The sequence below is a fragment of the Saccoglossus kowalevskii genome, chromosome 21 (genome assembly GCF_978046115.1).
Source record: "Saccoglossus kowalevskii chromosome 21, keSacKowa6.1, whole genome shotgun sequence".
NCBI lineage: Eukaryota > Metazoa > Hemichordata > Enteropneusta > Harrimaniidae > Saccoglossus > Saccoglossus kowalevskii.
Window position 1 is genome coordinate 4597776 of NC_140661.1, and position 22457 is coordinate 4620232.

The 22457-nt window shown below is 34.9% G+C and overlaps 1 protein-coding gene across 1 annotated transcript in view; it reads left to right on the forward strand.

Moving 5' to 3' along the window:
• The window catches only part of LOC102808482 (uncharacterized), a 36828-nt gene extending 14657 nt beyond the window's left edge, over window positions 1-22171 (forward strand). Inside the window, exons 4-10 of the mRNA XM_085495401.1 lie at window positions 3651-3748; window positions 6317-6432; window positions 9546-9676; window positions 10620-11847; window positions 13032-13332; window positions 14212-14319; window positions 18838-22171. Coding sequence (XP_085351527.1) covers window positions 3651-3748; window positions 6317-6432; window positions 9546-9676; window positions 10620-11847; window positions 13032-13332; window positions 14212-14319; window positions 18838-19027 — 2172 coding nt within the window. The 3' untranslated portion in view covers window positions 19028-22171. The remainder of the gene's footprint in view (window positions 1-3650; window positions 3749-6316; window positions 6433-9545; window positions 9677-10619; window positions 11848-13031; window positions 13333-14211; window positions 14320-18837) is intronic.
• Window positions 22172-22457: the final 286 nt, after the last annotated feature.

Consider the following 22457-nt stretch of genomic DNA (forward strand, 5'->3'; position numbering starts at 1 on the left):
CTAAGCATGTACATGGTGGGTTCTTACCCACATCACTAAGCATGTGCATGGTAGGTTCTTACCCACATCACTAAGCATGTGCATGGTAGGTTCTTACCCACATCACTAGGCATTTGCATGGTGGGTTCTTACCCACATAATTAGGCATGTGCATGGTGGTTTCTTATCCACTTTGATGGGCATGTGCATGGTGGGTTCTTACCCACATTACTAGGTATGTGCATGGTGGGTTCTCACTCACATCACTAGGTATGTGCATGGTGGGTTCTCACTCACATCACTAAGCATGTGCATGGTGGGTTCTCACTCACATCACTAAGCATGTGCATGGTGATTTCTTACCCACATCACTAGGTATGTGCATGGTGGGTTCTTACCCACATCACTAAGCATGTGCATGGTGGGTTCTTACCCACATCATTAGGCATGTGCATGGTGGGTTCTTATCCACTTCACTGGGCATGTGCATGGTGGGTTCTTACCCACATTACTAGGTATGTGCATGGTGGGTTCTCACCCACATCCTAAGCATGTGCATGGTAGGTTCTTACCCACATCACTAGGCATGTGCATGATGGGTTCTTACCCACATTACTAGGTATGTGCATGGTGGGTTCTCACCCACATCACTAAGCATGTGCGTGGTGAGTTCTTACCAACATCATTAGGCATGTGCATGGTGGGTTCTTACCCACATCATTAGGCATGTGCATGGTGGGTTCTTACCCACATCACTAGGCATGTGCATGATGGGTTCTTACCCACATTACTAAGTATGTGCATGATGGGTTCTCACCCACATCACTAAGCATGTGCATGGTGAGTTCTTATCCACATCACTAGGCATCTGCATGGTGGGTTCTTACCCACATAACTAAGCATGTACATGATGGGTTCTTACCCACATCACTAAGCATGTACATGGTGGGTTCTTACCCACATCACTAAGCATGTGCATGGTGGGTTCTTACCCACATCACTAGGCATTTGCATGGTGGGTTCTTACCCACATAATTAGGCATGTGCATGGTGGTTTCTTATCCACTTCGCTGGGCATGTGCATGGTGGGTTCTTACCCACATTACTAGGTATGTGCATGGTGGGTTCTCACTCACATCACTAAGCATGTGCATGGTGGGTTCTCACTCACATCACTAAGCATGTGCATGGTGATTTCTTACCCACATCACTAGGCATGTGCATGGTGGGTTCTTACCCACATCACTAAGCATGTGCATGGTGGGTTCTTACCCACATCATTAGGCATGTGCATGGTGGGTTCTTATCCACTTCACTGGGCATGTGCATGGTGGGTTCTTACCCACATTACTAGGTATGTGCATGGTGGGTTCTCACCCACATCACTAAGCATGTGCATGGTGAGTTCTTACCCACATCATTAGGCATGTGCATGGTGGGTTCTTACCCACATCACTAGGCATGTGCATGATGGGTTCTTACCCACATTACTAAGTATGTGCATTTGGGGTTCTCACCCACATCACTAAGCATGTGCATGGTGAGTTCTTACCCACATCATTAGGCATGTACATGGTGGGTTCTTACCCACATCACTAGGCATGTGCATGGTGGGTTATTACCCACATCACTAAGCATGTGCATGGTGGGTTTTTACCCACATCATTAGGCATGTGCATGGTGGGTTCTTATCCACTTCACTGGGCATGCGCATGGTGGGTTCTTAACCACATTACTAGGTATGTGCATGGTGGGTTCTCACCCACATCACTAAGCATGTGCATGGTAGGTTCTTATCCACTTCACTGGGCATGTGCATGGTGGGTTCTTACCCACATTACTAGGTATGTGCATGGTGGGTTTTTACCCACATCATTAGGCATGTGCATGGTGGGTTCTTATCCACTTCACTGGGCATGCGCATGGTGGGTTCTTAACCACATTACTAGGTATGTGCATGGTGGGTTCTCACCCACATCACTAAGCATGTGCATGGTAGGTTCTTATCCACTTCACTGGGCATGTACATGGTGGGTTCTTACCCACATCACTAGGTATGTGCATGATGGGTATTTGCCCACATCGCTGCGTATGTGCATGGTGGGTTTTCACCCACATCACTAAGCATGTGCATGGTGGGTTCTTACCCACATCATTAGGCATGTGCATGGTGGGTTCTTATCCACTTCACTGGGCATGTGCATGGTGGGTTCTTACCCACATTACTAGGTAGGTGCATGGTGGGTTCTTACCCACATCACTAAGCATGTACATGGTTGGTACTTACCCACATCACTAGGTATGTGCATGATGGGTTCTTGCCCACATCACTGCGTATGTGCATGTTTTTTTTAATCTTATCACTAGGCATACACATGGTAGGTTCTTACCCAAATTACCTCACTATTAAGTGACATTACAATGAAAGTAAAACCCGCTGCACACCACCATCTATGACGCGGCTGTCGCAATTCTGGCAAAAGCATGCGTTTGTACTACTCAATGTGCGTACCAGACATAGACCACCCTCTATCATGAATTTATATTATTATTATATGAATATTGCATTATTCACTGGATCATTAAAAAAATTTTATTGTGACCATAAACAAAACCCTAGCATTTACTTGAACTGCTTTGATTTTGTGAAAGACAAGTCTTCATGTGTCAGTGATAATTGCAACATACAATAGCTGTGAAACATTTTCTGAAGTTTTATAATACAGTGGCATGTGCAATGAAATCCCGAAAACATGATAATTTAAACAGTAATTTACAATATACTCGAAATTCAGCATTAAGAGAGAATTATAGAAAATATCTACCATAAGTCTGTCATGCACTACTAATAGATAAAGTATGGTAGTTGTGATGTCATGAACTTTGTTTTATTAGATTTACCAGTATGATAACAATCTTCTTTTCATTCACAACTTATTTACCCTGGTACATGTCCATATAATTTAATGGTTTTGTAGCATATACCATATTGAATAGTTCAACAACAATACAATTCCCAGGAAAACCCCATGACTAGTGTAAGCAAGCACTCATTATTATTTTGGAAATTTGAAATGGTGATAAATCTTTATTCTAGACTTGAATAGTTCATTTTATGTTAATTTATGCATACAAACTTAAATAGTATCCTGGGGACTTAAGAGCAGTTGGAATTGATCATAAGAAGGTAGAGATGTAACAATTTTACATTTAAAAATTATTATTAAAATTATTAATAAATTAAAAATGACTACAATGTATCTTTCATTATCTTTCACTTAGAAAAATCATTATCAAATCTAAATGAAAATAATGAACACAAATTTTGGTGAGAAAATCTTTCCGTTCGAAAAATAATGTGGATTCAGTTCTTCATTTTTTTTTTTTCATAATCATCTTGTCAAAAAAAAATAATGATTGTTTGATTATTTGTGAACTGTGCTGCTGCATACCTGTATTCTATAAGGACCCTAGATTTAAAGGTAACCAGTATAGATTACGACTGTGTAAACAAGAATTTGATATCCACTAAGTCAACATAGCTAAGGGAAGCCAACTATATAGCTAGCAACAGTAGCTAGTCACCCTACACAATCACATACACCGCTGTACTTGTACATACCCACCCTTACACCCTTCTCTCATATTCTTTCTTTTGTTTCACGAAAAAGGCGGATAACAATATGAAGATTAAGAAGAAACCATCGTTAAAGGATTTGAGACCGGAAGATAAAAAACGTGTTGCTAATTTAATACGTGAGTTAGCAAGGTGGGTAACAATATGCTGACCTTATTATGCTTTGTATGGTTATTGGGAGGTGTTGAGATATTTGGTTTAATAATTACAATCTTGTTGTAGAATTGTTTGCATTCCTGCTGTGAATTCCATTGTTTTCAGTCCCTCATTATTTTTGCTAATCTTGCAAAAATTACTGACACCTCTTTGATAAGCAATACTGATAAATATACTGTGTAATATGAAATCTGAGACTTTTTAGTCAAATTAATGTGTCGTTAGTTTAACAATGACACATGTTTGACTTGCAGGTCTTCATTTGATGATTGCTAGATGCTTGTATTATGTCATCTACCATAATATTATTAGTAGAAAATATTTAATTAATCGTAACCCTGAGTAACTATTCAAAATGGGTTGATGTTTCTGACAATCCCCTTCTTTGATAGTATTAAAAATGTTTAATGACCTATTTATAGTCTATTTACAATTAAATATTATTTTAATAATTACTGCAATTAAACTTTCCATACAACCAATAAATTTGTTTTGAAATCACTCGCATCATCACAGATGTTGAAAGTCTCCCAAATAAAGCCAATTCAACTACACAAGTATTGGTTTGTTTTAGACCAAACTCACTGAAATACAAAGCATTTTTTTCAAACCCAGTTGAATTTTGCTAAAATTTTAATCACAAACCTACGGCTTGCCTATTCTGGTTTCAAATTTAATACAATTCAAAATACAAGCATGCCATCGCTTGTAAAAAGTTGGTTTCAAGATAGAGAAAATTTCATTCATGGATACCTATGTGGCCCCACACTGTGATACAAATTTTAATAAAACCTACACTGTATGTATCTGTTCATAATTTGATAATCTGGTGGTTTATGTGAGGACTTCGATACTACATGTAGTAAAATTGTCCACTGATACATCCACATATCAAAGTCAATGAAAAATTACAAAATATGTGAAACTATGTCACTCACGGAATTAAAACTGTTAATAGCATGTGAACACATCAAGTGTTTCACACCTGTTAAGGAGTACCTGTATTATCAAAACTTTTTGAGGAGTGTCGATATCATCAAAACTACATTTCATGTGTATGTGCACATTGGGGGTTTGTGTATGGTTTGGTAATAGCGGTCCTTTTTGCTGCGTATACAGTTTTAGTCAGGTATTCTGCACTGACTATATCATATTTCTGTCACTCAACAACAATGTCCACTTTAGTTTTGGTCTCAGTTTCATGTAGTTCATAGTACCCCAGTGCAGTCTTTACATGCTGAATGAAATCATAGACATACTATCCATTTACTGACCTTTGACCTATATACCTCAACTATTATATAACCACTGCTTTCCAGACAATTAATTTATGGAAAACTTGTTGGTGATCACCAGGCTTTTAGCCAGGTACAAAATTCTATTAGAGAAGCAAAATCTTTACAAACCTGTCACATTTTTATTGAAAATTACATACCTGTAAATTACATAATAAGCATCAATAATCAACAAAAAATAGATGACAAGTCTATGGCCACAAAATAGCAACAGCTTTTTATCATTTCGATAAAGTTTTTAGACAGGTACTTTCAATTTCAATAACCCTGGTGATCTCGTCAAAATGTTTAATATGAAGTCATAATCCTCCATTTGAATGGTATTTTGGTTTTGACTATTTTAGCTTCATAAATGTACCTACATTGTATCTGCATACAGCCTCTGAAATATTTCTTTTCAGCATGGCTTGACATTAACTGTAACATAAGTTGCTTGCTACTGCTGTTTTTCCTATACATGGGGGCTTTCAGTTGGTGATGTGTTAAAACTCACTTATTCAAAATGTTTTTTGTCTATATATGTACTATATTTTGTTAAGACATTTGAATTATTTTTTATTCATTCATGAAATTTGCTGTTCCATGAAAAAAAAGAAAAATTTGTCCTTATACAAGGTAAACTACATCACCGACATTGACATGTCTCAGCTTATTTACGTCACATTCATGCACTTTCCTTTGTTAACATTGGCTGCAGTATGATGGAAATAGAATCACATCATCTCTCAAACGTTTGCACAATGCAAAATGTTGTCATTTCTGCCTATGATCTCACAATAATCATCACCACATGCAGGGAAAAGATGTATACGAAAAGATAATCAAAAGAAAACCGCAAAGAATTTATTTGGGTAGTTGCATCAACCTCAACTACGAGTTGGTCCATATGGTCATCGTTCTCATGATAACCTTTTATTATTATACATCTTGTTACCAAGTAATACAAATAATTGGTGTTAGAAATCAAGAATTGGGCATGATGGTTAAAATCAGTGTAATAACTTTATGATCTATAAACTTTTTAAACATGACCACCATCTTGGAAACATCGTGCAATTGTTTGGAATTTGTATTTCCTAATGAGGTAGAATTTATATGAAACCACAAAAAAGTAAAGAATTGCATTCGAAAAAAATCTAAATTTTAGGTCAATAATGTGTCTAAACTGCTGATCCACTATTTTATTTAAAAAAGTCAGTTGCACATCAATGACCTGTGAATCATGAGCTTTCCTTCTCTGATATTACAGGATTGGTGAAGAAAAAGAGAATGCCTTGGAGCAGCTGAATGCAGAGAGAAATGAGTTTGAAAATAAAATGTTGAGTATTCAAGAACAGTATGACAGTATACTACAAGAACGGGAAGATATCCTTTATAAAAATAGAAAAAATTAATAATACTGCACAATGTATTCATTCTGTTGGAAGAGCATTCATAATACAAAAGCATATAAACCAAAATTTCCATTTACTACATATATCAAATTAAAATATGAATTATTTTGCCAATAATTACACCTGTCATTTATGCAAGCACTAAGCACTACAACTACATATGGTACTTGCTTCAGGTGATATTCTGCCCAATCGGAAAGCGTTATGGTCATATGTTGTTTTGTGTTCACGCTATCACCATAGTTACCAGTTATCTTGTTATGTATCTACATATGCCCTTAATGCCATAGCAGCAATACTTGGTGATTGCCCCTCCCTCAAATAGATATGAGATATAAATCATCTAAATTACCAATATATATCCATAAATGCCCAACTCACCTTTCAAGGTGATAATACTGTACTTGTCTTGGTATAAATCTTTTTTAAAAACACTAATGCAGACTGACATGAGATAAAAGTTGTAGAAATCTCCTAACAGTGCACAGAAGGAATTATATCCACTGTATGCATCATTTCAGGATCCACATGTTTGATGGAGTTTTAAGTTTACTCCTAGTTTATACTTCTGATTGATTCGTAGTTTTTATCTGTGCTCTTCTTTAGATAGCAGAGATGTGTCAGTGGTCAAAATAGGTCATATTTTATTAATCAAGTATACAACAAATGCAACTGTTGGCTTACAAATATTTCTATTGCAGAAGCACTTTTTAAGGTAGTCACCTACTTATAATTTTAGAGAAAGTTAGTCAACCATCTTTTCTTGAAAATTAGTCTGCGTAACCCCTAACTTATCAACTTGCAACCTAACTTGCAAGATGAAAAAAAAATTCTGGGTATTTGCTTTTATGAGTTGGCTTTTACCTTAATAGAACAAATATGGTATAAATGCCCAATACAATCTGATTAAAATAGGCTTCACATTTTTTAGTCCCCGTTCGGACGCAGTCCGAAAACGGGGACTTATGTTTTGCCCTCCGTGCGTCCGTGCGTCCGTGATCACCTGTATCTCGAACATGCATGGACCGATTAAGTTCAAACTTCACTCATACATCACACATTATATGGGACATATGCACATGCATTTTTTTCATGATCCGATTAACGATAGCCGAATAGCGGCCATTTTAAGGCCGAAAATGCATCAAAATCGCACATTTTCACCATTCCGGACCCGGATCTCAGTTATGCATGGACGGATTTTGTTCAAATTTGGTACATACATTAAACATAATAGGACCTTGATGCACGTCATTTTTTTTTTTGGATCGGGTTCGAAATGGCCGACTGGCGGCCATTTTGTTTTAAAGAATTCAGTTCTGGATCCGTATCTGAGACATGCTTGGATTGATCGAGTTCAAACTTCACACACACAAGGTACATCATGTCACAAATATGTATGTGCATTTGTTTCATGATCTCATTAACGATAGCCAAATGGCGGCCGCTTTAAGGCCGAAAATGCATTGAAATCGCACATTTTCACCATTCCGGACCCGGATCTCAGTTATGCATGGACGGATTTCATTCAAATTTGGTACATACATTAAACATAATAGGACCTTGATGCACGTCATTTTTTTTTTCGGATCAAGTTCGAAATAGCCGACTGGCGGCCATTTTGTTTTAAAGAATTCAGTTCTGGATCCGTATCCGAGACATGTCTGGATTGATCAAGTTCAAACTTCACACACACAAGGTACATCATGTCACAAATATGTATGTGCATTTGTTTCATGATCTCATTAACGATAGCCGAATAGCGGCCATTTTAAGGCCGAAAATGCATCAAAATCGCACATTTTCACCATTCCGGACCCGGATCTCAGTTATGCATGGACGGATTTTGTTCAAATTTGGTACATACATTAAACATAATAGGACCTTGATGCACGTCATTTTTTTTTTCGGATCAAGTTCGAAATAGCCGACTGGCGGCCATTTTGTTTTAAAGAATTCAGTTCTGGATCCGTATCCGAGACATGTCTGGATTGATCAAGTTCAAACTTCACACACACAAGGTACATCATGTCACAAATATGTATGTGCATTTGTTTCATGATCTCATTAACGATAGCCAAATGGGGGCCGCTTTAAGGCCGAAAATGCATTGAAATCGCACATTTTCACCATTCCGGACCCGTATCTCAGTTATGCATCGATGGATTTTGTTCAAATTTGGTACATACATTAAACATAATAGGACCTTGATGCACGTCTTTTTTTTTTTCGGATCAAGTTCGAAATGGCCGACTGGCGGCCATTTTGTTAAAGAATTCAGTTCTGGATTCGTATCCAAGACATGTCTGGATTGATCAAGTTCAAACTTCACACACACATGGTACATCATGTCACAAATAGATATGTGCATTTGTTTCATGATCTGCTTAACAATAGCGGAATGATGGCCATTTTAAGGCCGAAAATGCATCAAAATCACGTATTTTCACAATTCCAGAACCGGATCTCAGTCATGCATGGATGGATTTTGTTCAGATTTAGCACAATGTGTTGTACATATGCAGGTGCATTTCGGTCATGATCTGCTTTGAATGTATATGTCACTCAAATATGAACGGAACGGGGACGTGTCATTGACAATGACTTGTTTTTTTCATTTTTCTATTGTTATTTCTGGTTAATTTATGTCTATTTTTTATTTTATTTTTTGTTTCAATTGCTGTTAAGTTATTTAACTTTTTAATCAGATTGTGGCATTTATGATTCCCATAAAATCTGCTGTGCCTTGGAAAAAATGTTCATATCTATCACTTGTCAATTGTAACCCTGTGTATACTAAGGTGGGATGAGTGTTTATTCAAAACAAATACACAGGTGAAAATATGGGTGTTATGGTTCTTGTATGATTTGAAACTCACTTCAGTCTGTATTACTAGTGTCAGCAATTGGACTAAAGTCTATAATATTTTGTGACTAACTTGAAGTGGTGATTTGTTGACCTATGCTTGATGTATTGATGTTGGTGAATAAATGTGCTACTTAACACTTCACAAATATCTGCAGAGATTGAAAGAAACTTTTATTCACTGATAATTTGTCAATTTATCCTTAATTACATTGCACATCTACAAAAACAATACTTGGATTGTCAGAGGTTATTGTCGTCATATCAGACACAGCTAGCTGACCAACAAGAGAAAATGTCGCAAACACTAAGTGATATAGTAACATCACCTCAAAAGGTCGGAAAACAGGTATTTTGCATTTCTATATATTTATATAAAAATTATGAATTATTATTCTTTCACAGTGCATATATATTTGTTATTTGATCACCATACCATATTTAGAAGAGCACATAAATTACATATTGTATGCTTGGTCATTGAAATATGTCTTCAACCAAAGACTTGCCTCTGTCATTTACATATAGTACAGTTCATGCGTATCTCTGTGCTGACTATCAATGACTTCAACTTGTTCTTTGTAATATTTGCCTAAGTTATTACGGTAATATAATATCTGGGCAAATTACTCTATAAAATTTAAATATATGGTGATTTTAAAACCTAACTTAACTAAAAGCTGGCTAAATGTTAAATTATACTCAGACTGTACTGTAAATGCATATGCTTTTAATAGAGCAAATACTGTATTATAATTAGCTTGATTAAAAAAATTATATCCCAAAATAGATCAGCAGATAAACTATACCTGACACTGACAGTGACTTTAAACAATTACTATATACTGGCCATAAACTAAAATAAAATCAGTATGTATATTCATTGTTATACATATACATATTTTCATGGTCATGAAAAAGTTCTGTTAAAAGGAACTTTTTGCTTAAAAGTTCAAATTCTTGATGTGTGTTTGCCACTGATGTATTACAAATTACCTCTGTGTTTGAGTATAATGGTGTAGTCTGTACAAACACTTTACAACTGCACTGCTTTAAGAGGCTTCAGTGATTAATAATGTTGTAAACACCCCCACACTGCTTGGCTCTAATGCATTGTTGTTCACTGGTAAATAATGAGCTTGCTTTCACATTCCACCTGTTTTGTTTGGAAACCTGACTCCTTGTCACCTGGTCACGCTTGACAGAAAACTTTCAATTCTGATAGTTGTTAGCAACATTACTGGCATCAGCAAACTTTTCTCAAACACTGACATGCTTGGTTTGTGTTACAGAATGGTAACATTCCAGCAATGGCGTCTCTGCACCTTGCACCAGCTGATATGAAATACTCAACTCCACATCATAATGAGAGATACACTAACCCCAGTACTGGTAGAAACTACAACACTGATCCAGATTACTCTGCTCGGCATGCAGACAAAGATCATGGTGGGTATTCACAGAATGGAAAATCTCATCATTACCCGCAAGATTTAAAACCTAAATATTCTAGCACTGGAACGTCACACAGGGAACGTGATTTTAATTTCCAACCGAGACCGATTGAACCACGTGATTTATACAGCGATGGTCAGACATCTGAATATAGTGTGTCTACAGATAATTATGGTGGACGGTTTAAAGAACTTTACGCACCTATTCCCTCAACTCGTCCTAACTGGCGTGAGATTGAATCAACTCCGCCAAGTACTTTTGAATCACGGACAGCTGGTGGAGAATTTAAACCACTGAGTCCAGATGATCTGGTAAGTGACCCAGATAGTGAACGCAATGGAGAATCTAAAAAACCATTGCCCTCATACACGGATCATAATTATAGTAGAAATGGACGCTATGCTGAGGACTACAAAACAACAAAAGTTTCTGAACGTAGTTTACCAGCATACAGCAGTGAACTTCACAAATCTTCCATCCCAACTTATACCAGTAAGTCTACAGACTTCAGAGCAACCCCTGTCAGTACTGCATTGCCTTCCACTCAAGGATTGACCTCACCAGAACTCAGGCGACAGCAGCTTCTTGTCCAGCGAGAGCAGCTACGATTGGAACAGATCAAGTTAAAATCTCAGCTTAAAAATCAGGAATCACAGCTACAATTGAAGCAGCAACAGTTGAAAGAACAACAAGACATCCACGAAGATAGACTTCGTTACTTTGAACGTCATGGGCATTTTCCTCCATATAACAGTCCGTACACGCCGCATACCCCAACTTATAAGAAAAAGTACAGTCCTAAATCGACATGTGATATCGACAGCGAGAGTGACTTAGCATCAACAAACTATCCACCAGGTGATTTAGACCATAGTATTGTGAATACACCGCTGAGGAGACTGGATCTAGATGATGAGGATCTTGTTAATTCCATCAATGCATATGATTCACTGTATCATAAATCAGGAGATGATTATGGTGATAGGAATTATCCTGCTGATAAAATACAATATAGTCCTGGTAGGAATGGCACAGCGGTAGATACTACTACTTCAATGGCTAATGGTAAGTACCACTATGCCCTTTTAAACAGGAATGATTTTGTTGGAACCCAAAGTTAAAAATTGTCAAATCGTTGGTTGTTTAGAAATGCAAGGTTTTCCAAAAAAAAAGTAATTGTGTGTGACTGCATAGGTAACTTGAAGCACAAAATAAAATTTTCTTCATTTTTGAACTCATTTTATTTATAACATGTGAATTTCATTTTACCATATTATATAAAATTATTATAACTATTAGGTCATTTTATCAAGGTATGATTTGTGTGTCAATTGGCTTATAAGGTACACCGGTTAATACATTACATGGAATTGTGTCTCAAGTAATTGTTTTCTCATAGCACAATTTACCTGAAATCGTTCATTCATATGATTGGGCACCTTTTTGTGCAAAACAACAAATCATTTGAAATGCATGTGTGGTAATTGGATATAACAAAAAATACTATTGGAATGTTTAAAATACAAGTCAATTAACAAATAAATGTAATTTTCAATTGATATGCTAGAAATACTTGTGTTTCTGCGCATCATGTATATTAGTTAAAAATGCATTTGTCACAGCATTTTTTAGTCCAAAGTCCAAAAACGTGGACCGCTGTATATCCATGCCTGGACTGATCACATTGAAACTTCACACATATAATCAATCATCTTGGGATACATAAGCACGTCCAATCATTTCACAAGATGGCCTAATAACTTTTCTGCCATTCAGAAACTGGATCTTGGTTGTGTATGGACGGATTTTTATCAAACGTGGTACAAACATCAGACCCGTATGAACGTAATTTTGTGTTTCAGTTTAGATTCAAAATGGACAACTGGTGGCTATTTTGTTTTATGAAATGTGCTTCCATAGTCACATTTGTATATCTCAGACATTTCCTGGCCAATTATGTTCAAACTTTATATAATATTTTTTAAACAATTAATTTTTTTTTTCTTACAATTTTGAAATATTTTGGCAAAAGATTATAAATATGCAAATGTATGCACTACTTATAGAGCCAATATGGTATCAGTGTTAAACTGTTTTCTACAAACTTCTGACTCGTATCTTGTGAATTTGGTGTATGGCACAAATATTAAGAACAATACAGCTTTAAATCTGGTCTAGGCTCAATAACTTTTCCATATTTTGTGTTTAAAATAAAACCATTTAATTTTGTTTTTAACTGTTATTTTCAGATCTCTTAGCAAGCAGGTCTCCTATCGCTGACCGACACAAGGTGGATATTGGTACATCACCGTATAGATCACCCGGTCATCTACAAAATATGTCGCCCAGATCACCTCGTAATGTACTGGACACGTCACCATACCGATCTAGTCAACAACCGGATACGTCACCGTTGAGATCACCTCGCAATCTCTCGAACACTTCACCCCTATACACAGATAGATCTGTGGGTACGTCACCGTACAGATCACCTACCAATCTACCAGACACCAGGTACACAACAGAATCTATGAAAAATCCACTAGAAAGGTAAGAGTGCTTCAATCCAATAAATAGAGTTGATTTCATACTTAAAGCACAACATTCATCATAGTGAATGCATATAAATAAACAATGGATCTCATCATAGTGAAAGCGATAAAGGCGTGGCACACCATCTGTGACTTTTTAAAAAGTAACAGATTGTGATAAACAATGAATGAAAAAGTTGATCTTCCCCTTAAGGCGATACTTAAAACTGTTTAATACATCTTAATACACAGTTAGAAATCAATTCATCTTTCATAAATTTTTTTCAATTTTTTCTTTCATGCTGAACACTGTATTTATTTATTTATGTTATCTATAACTCACAAAGCTCTTATTTCCAAAATATTATTACAAGGGTTTTTTTTTTTCATGTAACTTTCATTACCAAACTTTGCCATGTAAGAATATATTTCACTCAGATGAATACTGTATTTGTCCTTATTCAGAAAAGCATAATAACTCAAACTTGTTGTCCATTATCTGAATCATTAAAATATTACCTATTTCAGAATATAGAAATATTTTAAGTTAGTAATTTATGTAAAGTGCATGTGTCACTAATAGAGCAACTTTGACTTCCTGTATTTTACCCTATTTTTCAAATTTTCTGATTGCGTACTACGTGTGTGCCAGTGTTGATTCCAAGATAGGAAGGACTGTTTGGTTTTATGACAAGTTATTTGTGAGATTGTGCTGGCTAATTTGGTTGACAGGAAGAATTCATTTTCATGACTGTTTCCTCATAAGAGATGCCATTGAATTTCAAAACGTTTTTTTGCGATGATGGCAACCTTTTTCACCTAAAAAGTCTGCTCCATCACCAGCTAGAGAATTAAAAACATATCTTAATTTTGTGATTACTTCATGGCTCATTTTTAGGTATGAAAATACAGGCTCTGTACTTTCATCACCAAAACAACAACATAATCTACCAGTAGAGGTGAATAGACAGAGAACTAGTCCACCAAGATGTTCACAGGTTAATGGGTAAGAGTCATTTATATATCTCATATCACTAGTCAGTCTTTAATATAGTCAATGATGAGATCTAATTGTTTATATTGAAATAGTTGCATTTGCATCTTTAGAACATGCTATTACAGATCTGAAAACTCACCTCAATGACTTGATGCCCATCAATACTTTATTTGTAATTTCAATCAGTCTCAAGCATTTTCAGATATTTTGGCTTTAAAATTGGGTCTTTTCACCATACAGAAATTCATGCCCTACTGGTCATAATACCAATAACCACATACCCACATAGAAATGGTGCTGAAATGAACAGAACTATGATTACATAGATGTTGATGAACTAATTAATATTGCTGCAGGGCTGAAAATAAGAGGCCATGGGAACAATTGCCTCAGTGCCCACCTGAATGCACATGGTCTTGTCTCGTTTCTAAGTTAGTATTACTGTCAGTTACATGTGGCTACAAACACTAATTCACTAATTATTTTTAAAAAACAACTAAAGCTGACCTGAGATGACCTTTTACTCAGGACAGCGCCCACTTTATTAGCCAATCAGCAAAAAGTGGACGCTGTCTTTACTTGTCAATAATTAATCTAAGATTGCGAGGTACAGAGCATGTTATCCAAATTAGCACTCTTGAGTGCTAATTCTAAAGGTGGTATTTATTAAATCAGACAAGTAAAATATCCCAGTTCACAGTGAGATGTTTATAGCCACACATAACTGACTTTGAGTGTCAATTTCATGAAATTAGTGTCTTCCCTTCTCGTACCTTCAGTACTCGCTGTAAGGGCTTGCAAACTGACTTGGAAATGTTACAAAACCCTGTGTCTGAATGCCTTGTTCAGACAATACTTTCTTTGTAACCTCAATCGTCATTTTCAGAAATGTTGACCTTGAAATTGTGTGTGTTGAGAATACTGAAGTTCAAGTCCTGTAACCGTAACTTGATTTATATTCAGTATTATTGTTGTCTCTCAAGACCTTTTATATATAGTGCATTTGTCCACTGAAACCATATTCATATTTGTGACTACTTGACTGGACTGTGCAGCCATCTCACCATGGCAATATAATCCTAATGTTAACCACACCCGGTTGAACATAAACACCTTTCTCCAAAAAATAAGTTGACTGTATGTTAACGATTCATCATACAATTTTGGATGTATGTGTGGTTCAATTAGCGATGCACTTCTAATAGAACAAATACATTTGTGGCTGTCAAATTGTTACTGTAAAATACTTTATCTTAGCTGGAATTAATTTCTGCTGAAAAAGCTTTTTAGGTGTTTTGTATGGAGTTTATATCACTGATTTTGAATGTAATATATAAGAAGAAGGTATATTTCCTGGATTTTATTTTCACTAAATCATCCCTTCAGTAAAATATTTGGGATTCAGTCTCATAGATGCCTGCTGAAGCATTTTTTTTTCTATTCATTTGGGCTATCCGTGGAGGCTTTCAGTAGAAAATGTGTTAAGGATGCTGTACACGTTTTTGGTATTGATTTTCTAAACTGATATTTTCATATAAAATATTTACTGAACAACACAAAGCTATATATTGATGGAAAGCTTATTTCACACTGGATATGAAATCGACAAGATAGTGTGTGTATGGACGTGTATAGTCACGTGATCTCTGTGTAAACACAGAAAGCCATTTTCGGTAAAAAAATAATTGAACCAATGAATAAACAAATTTAGTGGAACATTGGCAACAAAACAGTTTTTCAGACGACGCTCACCACCATTCCGTGTTAATTGAGATATATATCTACATGATAGTTGGAGAAGAAATAATAATTTAGCTATCTTGAAAAAACAATGCGATCTGGTTCTTTTCGGTATTCAGAAATTAGAATGTAATTTCGAAACAAATAGGAAAATATAAAAATCCCAGCGCGGCTTGAGAGGGAACATATCGAAGAATGTCTGTGCGAAAACTTAGTATAATGCATCCACTAAAACTTGAGATCAAAGCCTGCAGTTGCCGTGAATCGCTGTTTTGTTTAACCGAGAAAATGGCAAAAACAACTTAGCTGCAACGTATCGTCGACTAACTCAAAATCCGTTTGTCCCATGAATCAAAACAAACTCATAATGAATAGTCATGGTATCTGTCTGTCATAATCACGCAGATGTGTGGATATGCGTGGTCACAATTGGTTATAAAGTACGAAATTATGCTCCCGAATCCAATAGGAAACACTGTTTCACGGCGTGACAAAGCCGCGCCAAAATGACGTCATGATTTACATATTCATTAATACGTTGTGGGAGGAGACACTCCTTTTCTGGAAGACTCAGTACCATACATTTCCCTCCATGGAAGGTCATTCTCTTGCTCAGCTGCTGAACCAATAACCGTGGCTGAACGCACCACGAGAGTCAACTACGTGTAGTTTTCTTTCCAAGATTTTTTTTTTACTGCGCGAGATGTCTCGACGAAGATCTGTATTATCTGATTTGAATGGCAATGAGGGGGAGAGAAGTCACAGCGAGTGCTGAACTGAATTGGGAGATGCGATCGCTTAGGTTTAAAGTTGTCTGTCGATCGGGCGGTGAATTTTCAGTTTGTTTGCTCCGTTATTATTTTGTTGATTTGTAAAATAACCTGTTCGCCATAAATCGTGTTTTCCGTTTTTTATTTCCCAAAACTGTTGTGACAAAATTAGTGTGTGACAACTGCTGGCGGGGACTACTGTCGGTATCTTACATTCAGTTCACTTTCTATATCATGTATAACAAATCTAACTTCATTGAATCCGTCAAATTATTTATTGAGAATGTGAAGATTAAGAAAAATAAAACAGGTAAAACAAGGATGCTCACACACACGCTTTTACAGCTGCTTGTCTCGTGCTTTACGTGTAGCCAAGTCCGGGCACAAATGTTTCACTTCCGACTCATTGTGGTCGGAGTCCATGACCCGTAATTTGGTCACGAAAACTAAGTCTGCCATGTGCTCAAATTTTCTACCTTCTGTTTATACCTCCATGGTCTGATCAATTAAATCGTGGAAGGTACCTTCCATGATTAAATTTTCATAATACATACTGTCAACGTTCTTCTCCAAATTTCCTTGCATTCGTTTTCTTTCGTCACTGTCATAGTCGACCCCAAGACGGTTTCATAGTCGACTGCTTGAAGAGCGAGAAATTCAACGAAATTAAATTTGTGGACGATCGTAAATGGAATGCGTGTAACTTGTACCTCGGACTACTAATACTTGTATTACTAGTCTGAGCTTGTACTGAATGCAAGAAACTGTTTATATTTGCTATGGGTGGTGACTAGTATGCAAATTATCTGTCTATTATGTCTTTGGCTGATTAATTAAAACATAGCTTTCAAAACAATGACATGTGCTTTTGTTTTTAATTAACAAAAATTGATTTTTACACCCTATAAAAACATCCAATTCACTTTTTTTCCTACTGAGTGTTTGCTTTTTGTAGTCCAGCATTGAAAAATACAAAAAAGTAGAATTTTGGGTTTCAAAGCCAAAAAAGGTGTACAGCATCCTTAATGTATTTAACCATTTCACCACCAGTTCCTACTTTTCATCACGAAATATTCCTGTTTATAGCAATTTTTCTCTAAAGTATGAGACAATGATTACAATATTTTTTACTAAAAACTGAAAATTGACTCAAATTTTGTCTATTGGTTGCAAAATTAGGGTTCATCATTTGTACATTGTCATCTTTGATATGGGTCATACATGTGTCAGTATCATTTGTACATTATCATCTTTGATATGGGTCATACATGTGTCAGTATCATTTGTACATTATCATCTTTGATATGGGTCATACATGTGTCAGTATCATTTGTACATTATCATCTTTGATATGGGTCATACATGTGTCAGTATCATTTGTACATTATCATCTTTGATATGGGTCATACATGTGTCAGTATCATTTGTACATTACTGTGGAATACTTTATTTTCGCTGGAATTAATTTTCGCTGAAAAGGCTTTTTGGGCGTTTTGCTTGGAATTTATTTTCACTGATTTTTGATGATTTTAATGTGAAATATAGGAAAAAAAGTATATTCGCTGGATTTTATTTTCACGGAATCATCCCTTCAGCGAAAATAGCGAAAATAAATTCCAAGCGAAAATAAAGTATTCGACAGTATCATCTTTGATATGGGTCATACATGTGTCAGTATCATTTGTACATTATCATCTTTGATATGGGTTATACATGTGTCAGTATCATTTGTACATTATCATCTTTGATATGGGTCATACATGTGTCAGTATCATTTGTACATTATCATCTTTGATATGGGTTATACATGTGTCAGTATCATTTGTACATTATCATCTTTGATATGGGTTATACATGTGTCAGTATCATTTGTACATTATCATCTTTGATATGGGTCATACATGTGACTTATAAACATAAAATGTACAACTACATGATGACTGAGATACTTTACGCTAGCAATCAATGAATAGATGTAATATTTGTAATAATTTAATATTTATTATTCACTTATTAGGTATGCTTCATCATTGACTGATATTGTAGATTCCATGGAGAGAGCCACTGTACAGGACTTGGATAATCAGGATACTTACCGACCATATCTGGCAAAGACGCCTGATTTGTTTGCCTCCAGTAATGGTGCTGCTAATTATAGTAATCATGATGATTCCCATATTCTAGAAGAAGTCTTCTTTCTCAAATAATTGTAAATAATTTTACTAATTTATTACATTAATCATGTCCTAGGTCTCTTGAATCCTTTGTCACCAACTAAACTTACATGATTGTTTCCACCATTTATCCATAACTTTCTTTTTAGTCAAAACCTGTTTTCAATGGGAAATTATGTTCATTTAGTTCAATAAAAACAAAGAAATATAGAAAAGTACATCAAAATATCACATCAAACTTTTGATGGGAAAATTTGGCCATTTAAATGTGTTATACACACAATGATTTAAAACTTTGATTTATTTTCAAAACCCTGTCATGAAAGCAGTATATGTTATATTCAGTTTGACAATCAATTATCTCATTATTGTTGTATTGTTTCTAGTGTATCCTGCTGTACTGTTTTTTAATGATCATTTTTTTTTTAATTAATATTTACAACAACATAAGCTATGCAATGTTCGTAAACAATCGATACTTAAAGTGGAGGGGTCGTCACCTGCGCGGGAATTGAATCCCAAGTGATGATAACAGCGCAAAGGCTCATGGGTAGACGCTTGTTTGTAAACAAAGACATGCTATGGCATGTGCTGGATTACGACTCCCTCGCTTTAACAAATTTTTTTTTTACTTATCATATTTACTCTATTAATACTGCATGCACTTATGTAAATGACAGAGATGTTTCTATGGTTACAACAAGTTGTATTATGATAATCAGTATACAATAAATGTAATGTACACTTACAGAAGCATTCTAATATAGCAAATATGGTTACCATGTGCAGAAGTTGAGAATGCTAAAAACAGGAGTGTCAACTCTATTGCTGCTACATTATAATTTTATTTTTTTTATAATTTGTGTAAAACTGACAAAATAAAGAATGAGTAAATATCAGGTCACATGACATGTACTTTAATAATAATATACAGATAACAAGAAATTTATTTCAAACAAAAAATTATCAAAGTGTGTTTTTATACTGTTATACACCTCAGTATTCACTTTAATGTTTTCATTGGTGCAATTGAAACTAAAAGAAAGATTCCTTTCTTGTCATGTGCACAAGTCTTTTTTAGTTGGGTGCAAAATAATATTTTCACAAATGTGCATCATAGAAAATATTTTAGCATTACATGACAATAAACACATTTTTTTGGGTCTAATATATAAACAGAATTGATACAACATGGTCTTTTAATTTTAAATTTATTATTTTTTTTATAACTGTCAAGTAAATAAATCCTGAAAAGATCTAAACATATTTACTAGGACATGTTATTCTTTTCAAAAACAGCAAATGTAATTATAAAATGATACTACTCTACTCTGATAAGTGAGTAAACTAAAGGTAACATTGTAGGTGACAATTGCATATATTCTGAACGATTTCTACAACTCTGGTTATTCTATAAACCATTCAATTTTCACTGCTAGAAATGTTCAGGATTTCAGGATATTATGGCATTTGTGAAACATTTCACGTAAGTTACTGACGCTCTGTATCAAAGGAACAAAAACTGCTACAAAATTTCTAGACTATGTGAAAATTTATCTTGTGAAATTACCATGGTTTACAATACATTTTTAGATTCCCTACAAATTGTTAACTCATACATTTGTTTCTCGCTTCCTTCAATGTCCTATTTTAATATCCATATTTAAGATTTATTTTTACCGTGAATGTTTATTATGATCCAAACTATCAAGATTTGTATTTTGTAAGTTACCAAACTGAAATATTTTGTACATTATATTTTACTTACCTATATTACCCAGGTGTTACTTTGATTTAAATTGAAGGTGTAAATTTAACCACTCATCCCTGTACTGTGTAATTTATAATGAACAGTTGAGTGGTGTACTAAATTGTACTGTAATGTTAGTTATTTATGGTGGTCATTCCTGTATTTATGTATAATATGAAAGTTTAGACAGTATAACTTGAGTGTGGACATCTACATTTGTATATATAAGAATATTATAACCATAAACATGTTATCTACTCATACACGGTAGAATGCTACTCAATAGTAAGAATATTGCAATTTTTGTTATATTTGACATTTCATATCACAATGATGAAGAAAATAATGGGGTCACTGTACCCTATAGAATGAAAATGTCATGTTTTAGTGCATTTATAGTTTTTTTCCTACACTGTATGACAAGGATATAATCCATTTCTCAAAATGTTGGTTGTCGACATATTGTGAAAAAATGGTCTATAGTGGTTACAATGTACTTGTCGTGGTTTTACTGTGGAAACCACTGCTAAATTGTCAATGTTATTTACCAGTTTTTTCTCATAAAATACATTGTCTGTGATTTTATAAACTCTTCATACTGTTGACAGATTTCAAATAAGAATATTGTCACTGTTATATGCACTAAATTATGCACGCATCTTAAGTAGCATTCTACCTTTATATTCTCAAAAAATGCTGTAATTGCTTTTTCGTAAAAAATATTCAAAAAAATAAATTTTTAATTCATTTATTTTCAAAAAATAATTTATTGTTATGAAACATTCCATGCACCTATGCGTTTTGATGTTCCTGTCATAAGCCTATTAGTTTGCTCATGTATTCAACAATGTTATGAACCATTTTATTTTTGTGACAAATTTTGTCTTTGTGAATGCCGTCATATCACGAAAATTCCTTGCAGCAAAAATGGTTTACAGTAAATCTGATGGCACAGTGATTCTTGCCACTATGTCAGCATTATTCACTTCAAACTTCTTGAATGAATAAATTAGTAATTCATCAATTACAACAGTAAAAGGACATGGATTGTGTTGGTGCATTTTTATTGTCTTGTCGATGGAAATACATCTTCACCAGTAAAAGGTGTTTGTAAATGTGTCTGTAAAGCACAGTCATGATAACAAATTTGATTACAGCTATGACATTAAAAATAGAATATATTATTATATTGTCATGTATTTTTACTCAATATTATAGACCAGATACTGTATTACATTGTATTATTTCATTTTGTAACATTTACTTGTAAGCATTTATTTTGTATTCAAGGTAACCAGACGAGGTGAGATAATGTATAGCGCGCTCAACATTTGATTCCTACAATAGCCTTGCTTTTATCAGTTTATAATACAGATCAGTGTAAATGTTGTGAATATATTTTGAATATTAAAATCATGTTGAATTTATATTTTTGTGTTTATTATTATTTATCTGTTTACATTATGAAGTACATCTCAGTTTGCCAAATTTGGAAGATTGAATGCTGTGATTTGTAGAGATGATGACTCAATAATTATTGAATGTAAAACCACATGTACAAGTAACCATAGACTGGCAAAGTCAGAACTTTTTTTTTTTTACAACAAGAAATAATTGTTTTAAGTCCTTTCAGTGTGATCGCGAAAACTAACGTGAAATCCCAGGATTTCCTTCGCGGCCACGCTAGTTTTCGCGATCATGCTAAAATGGCTA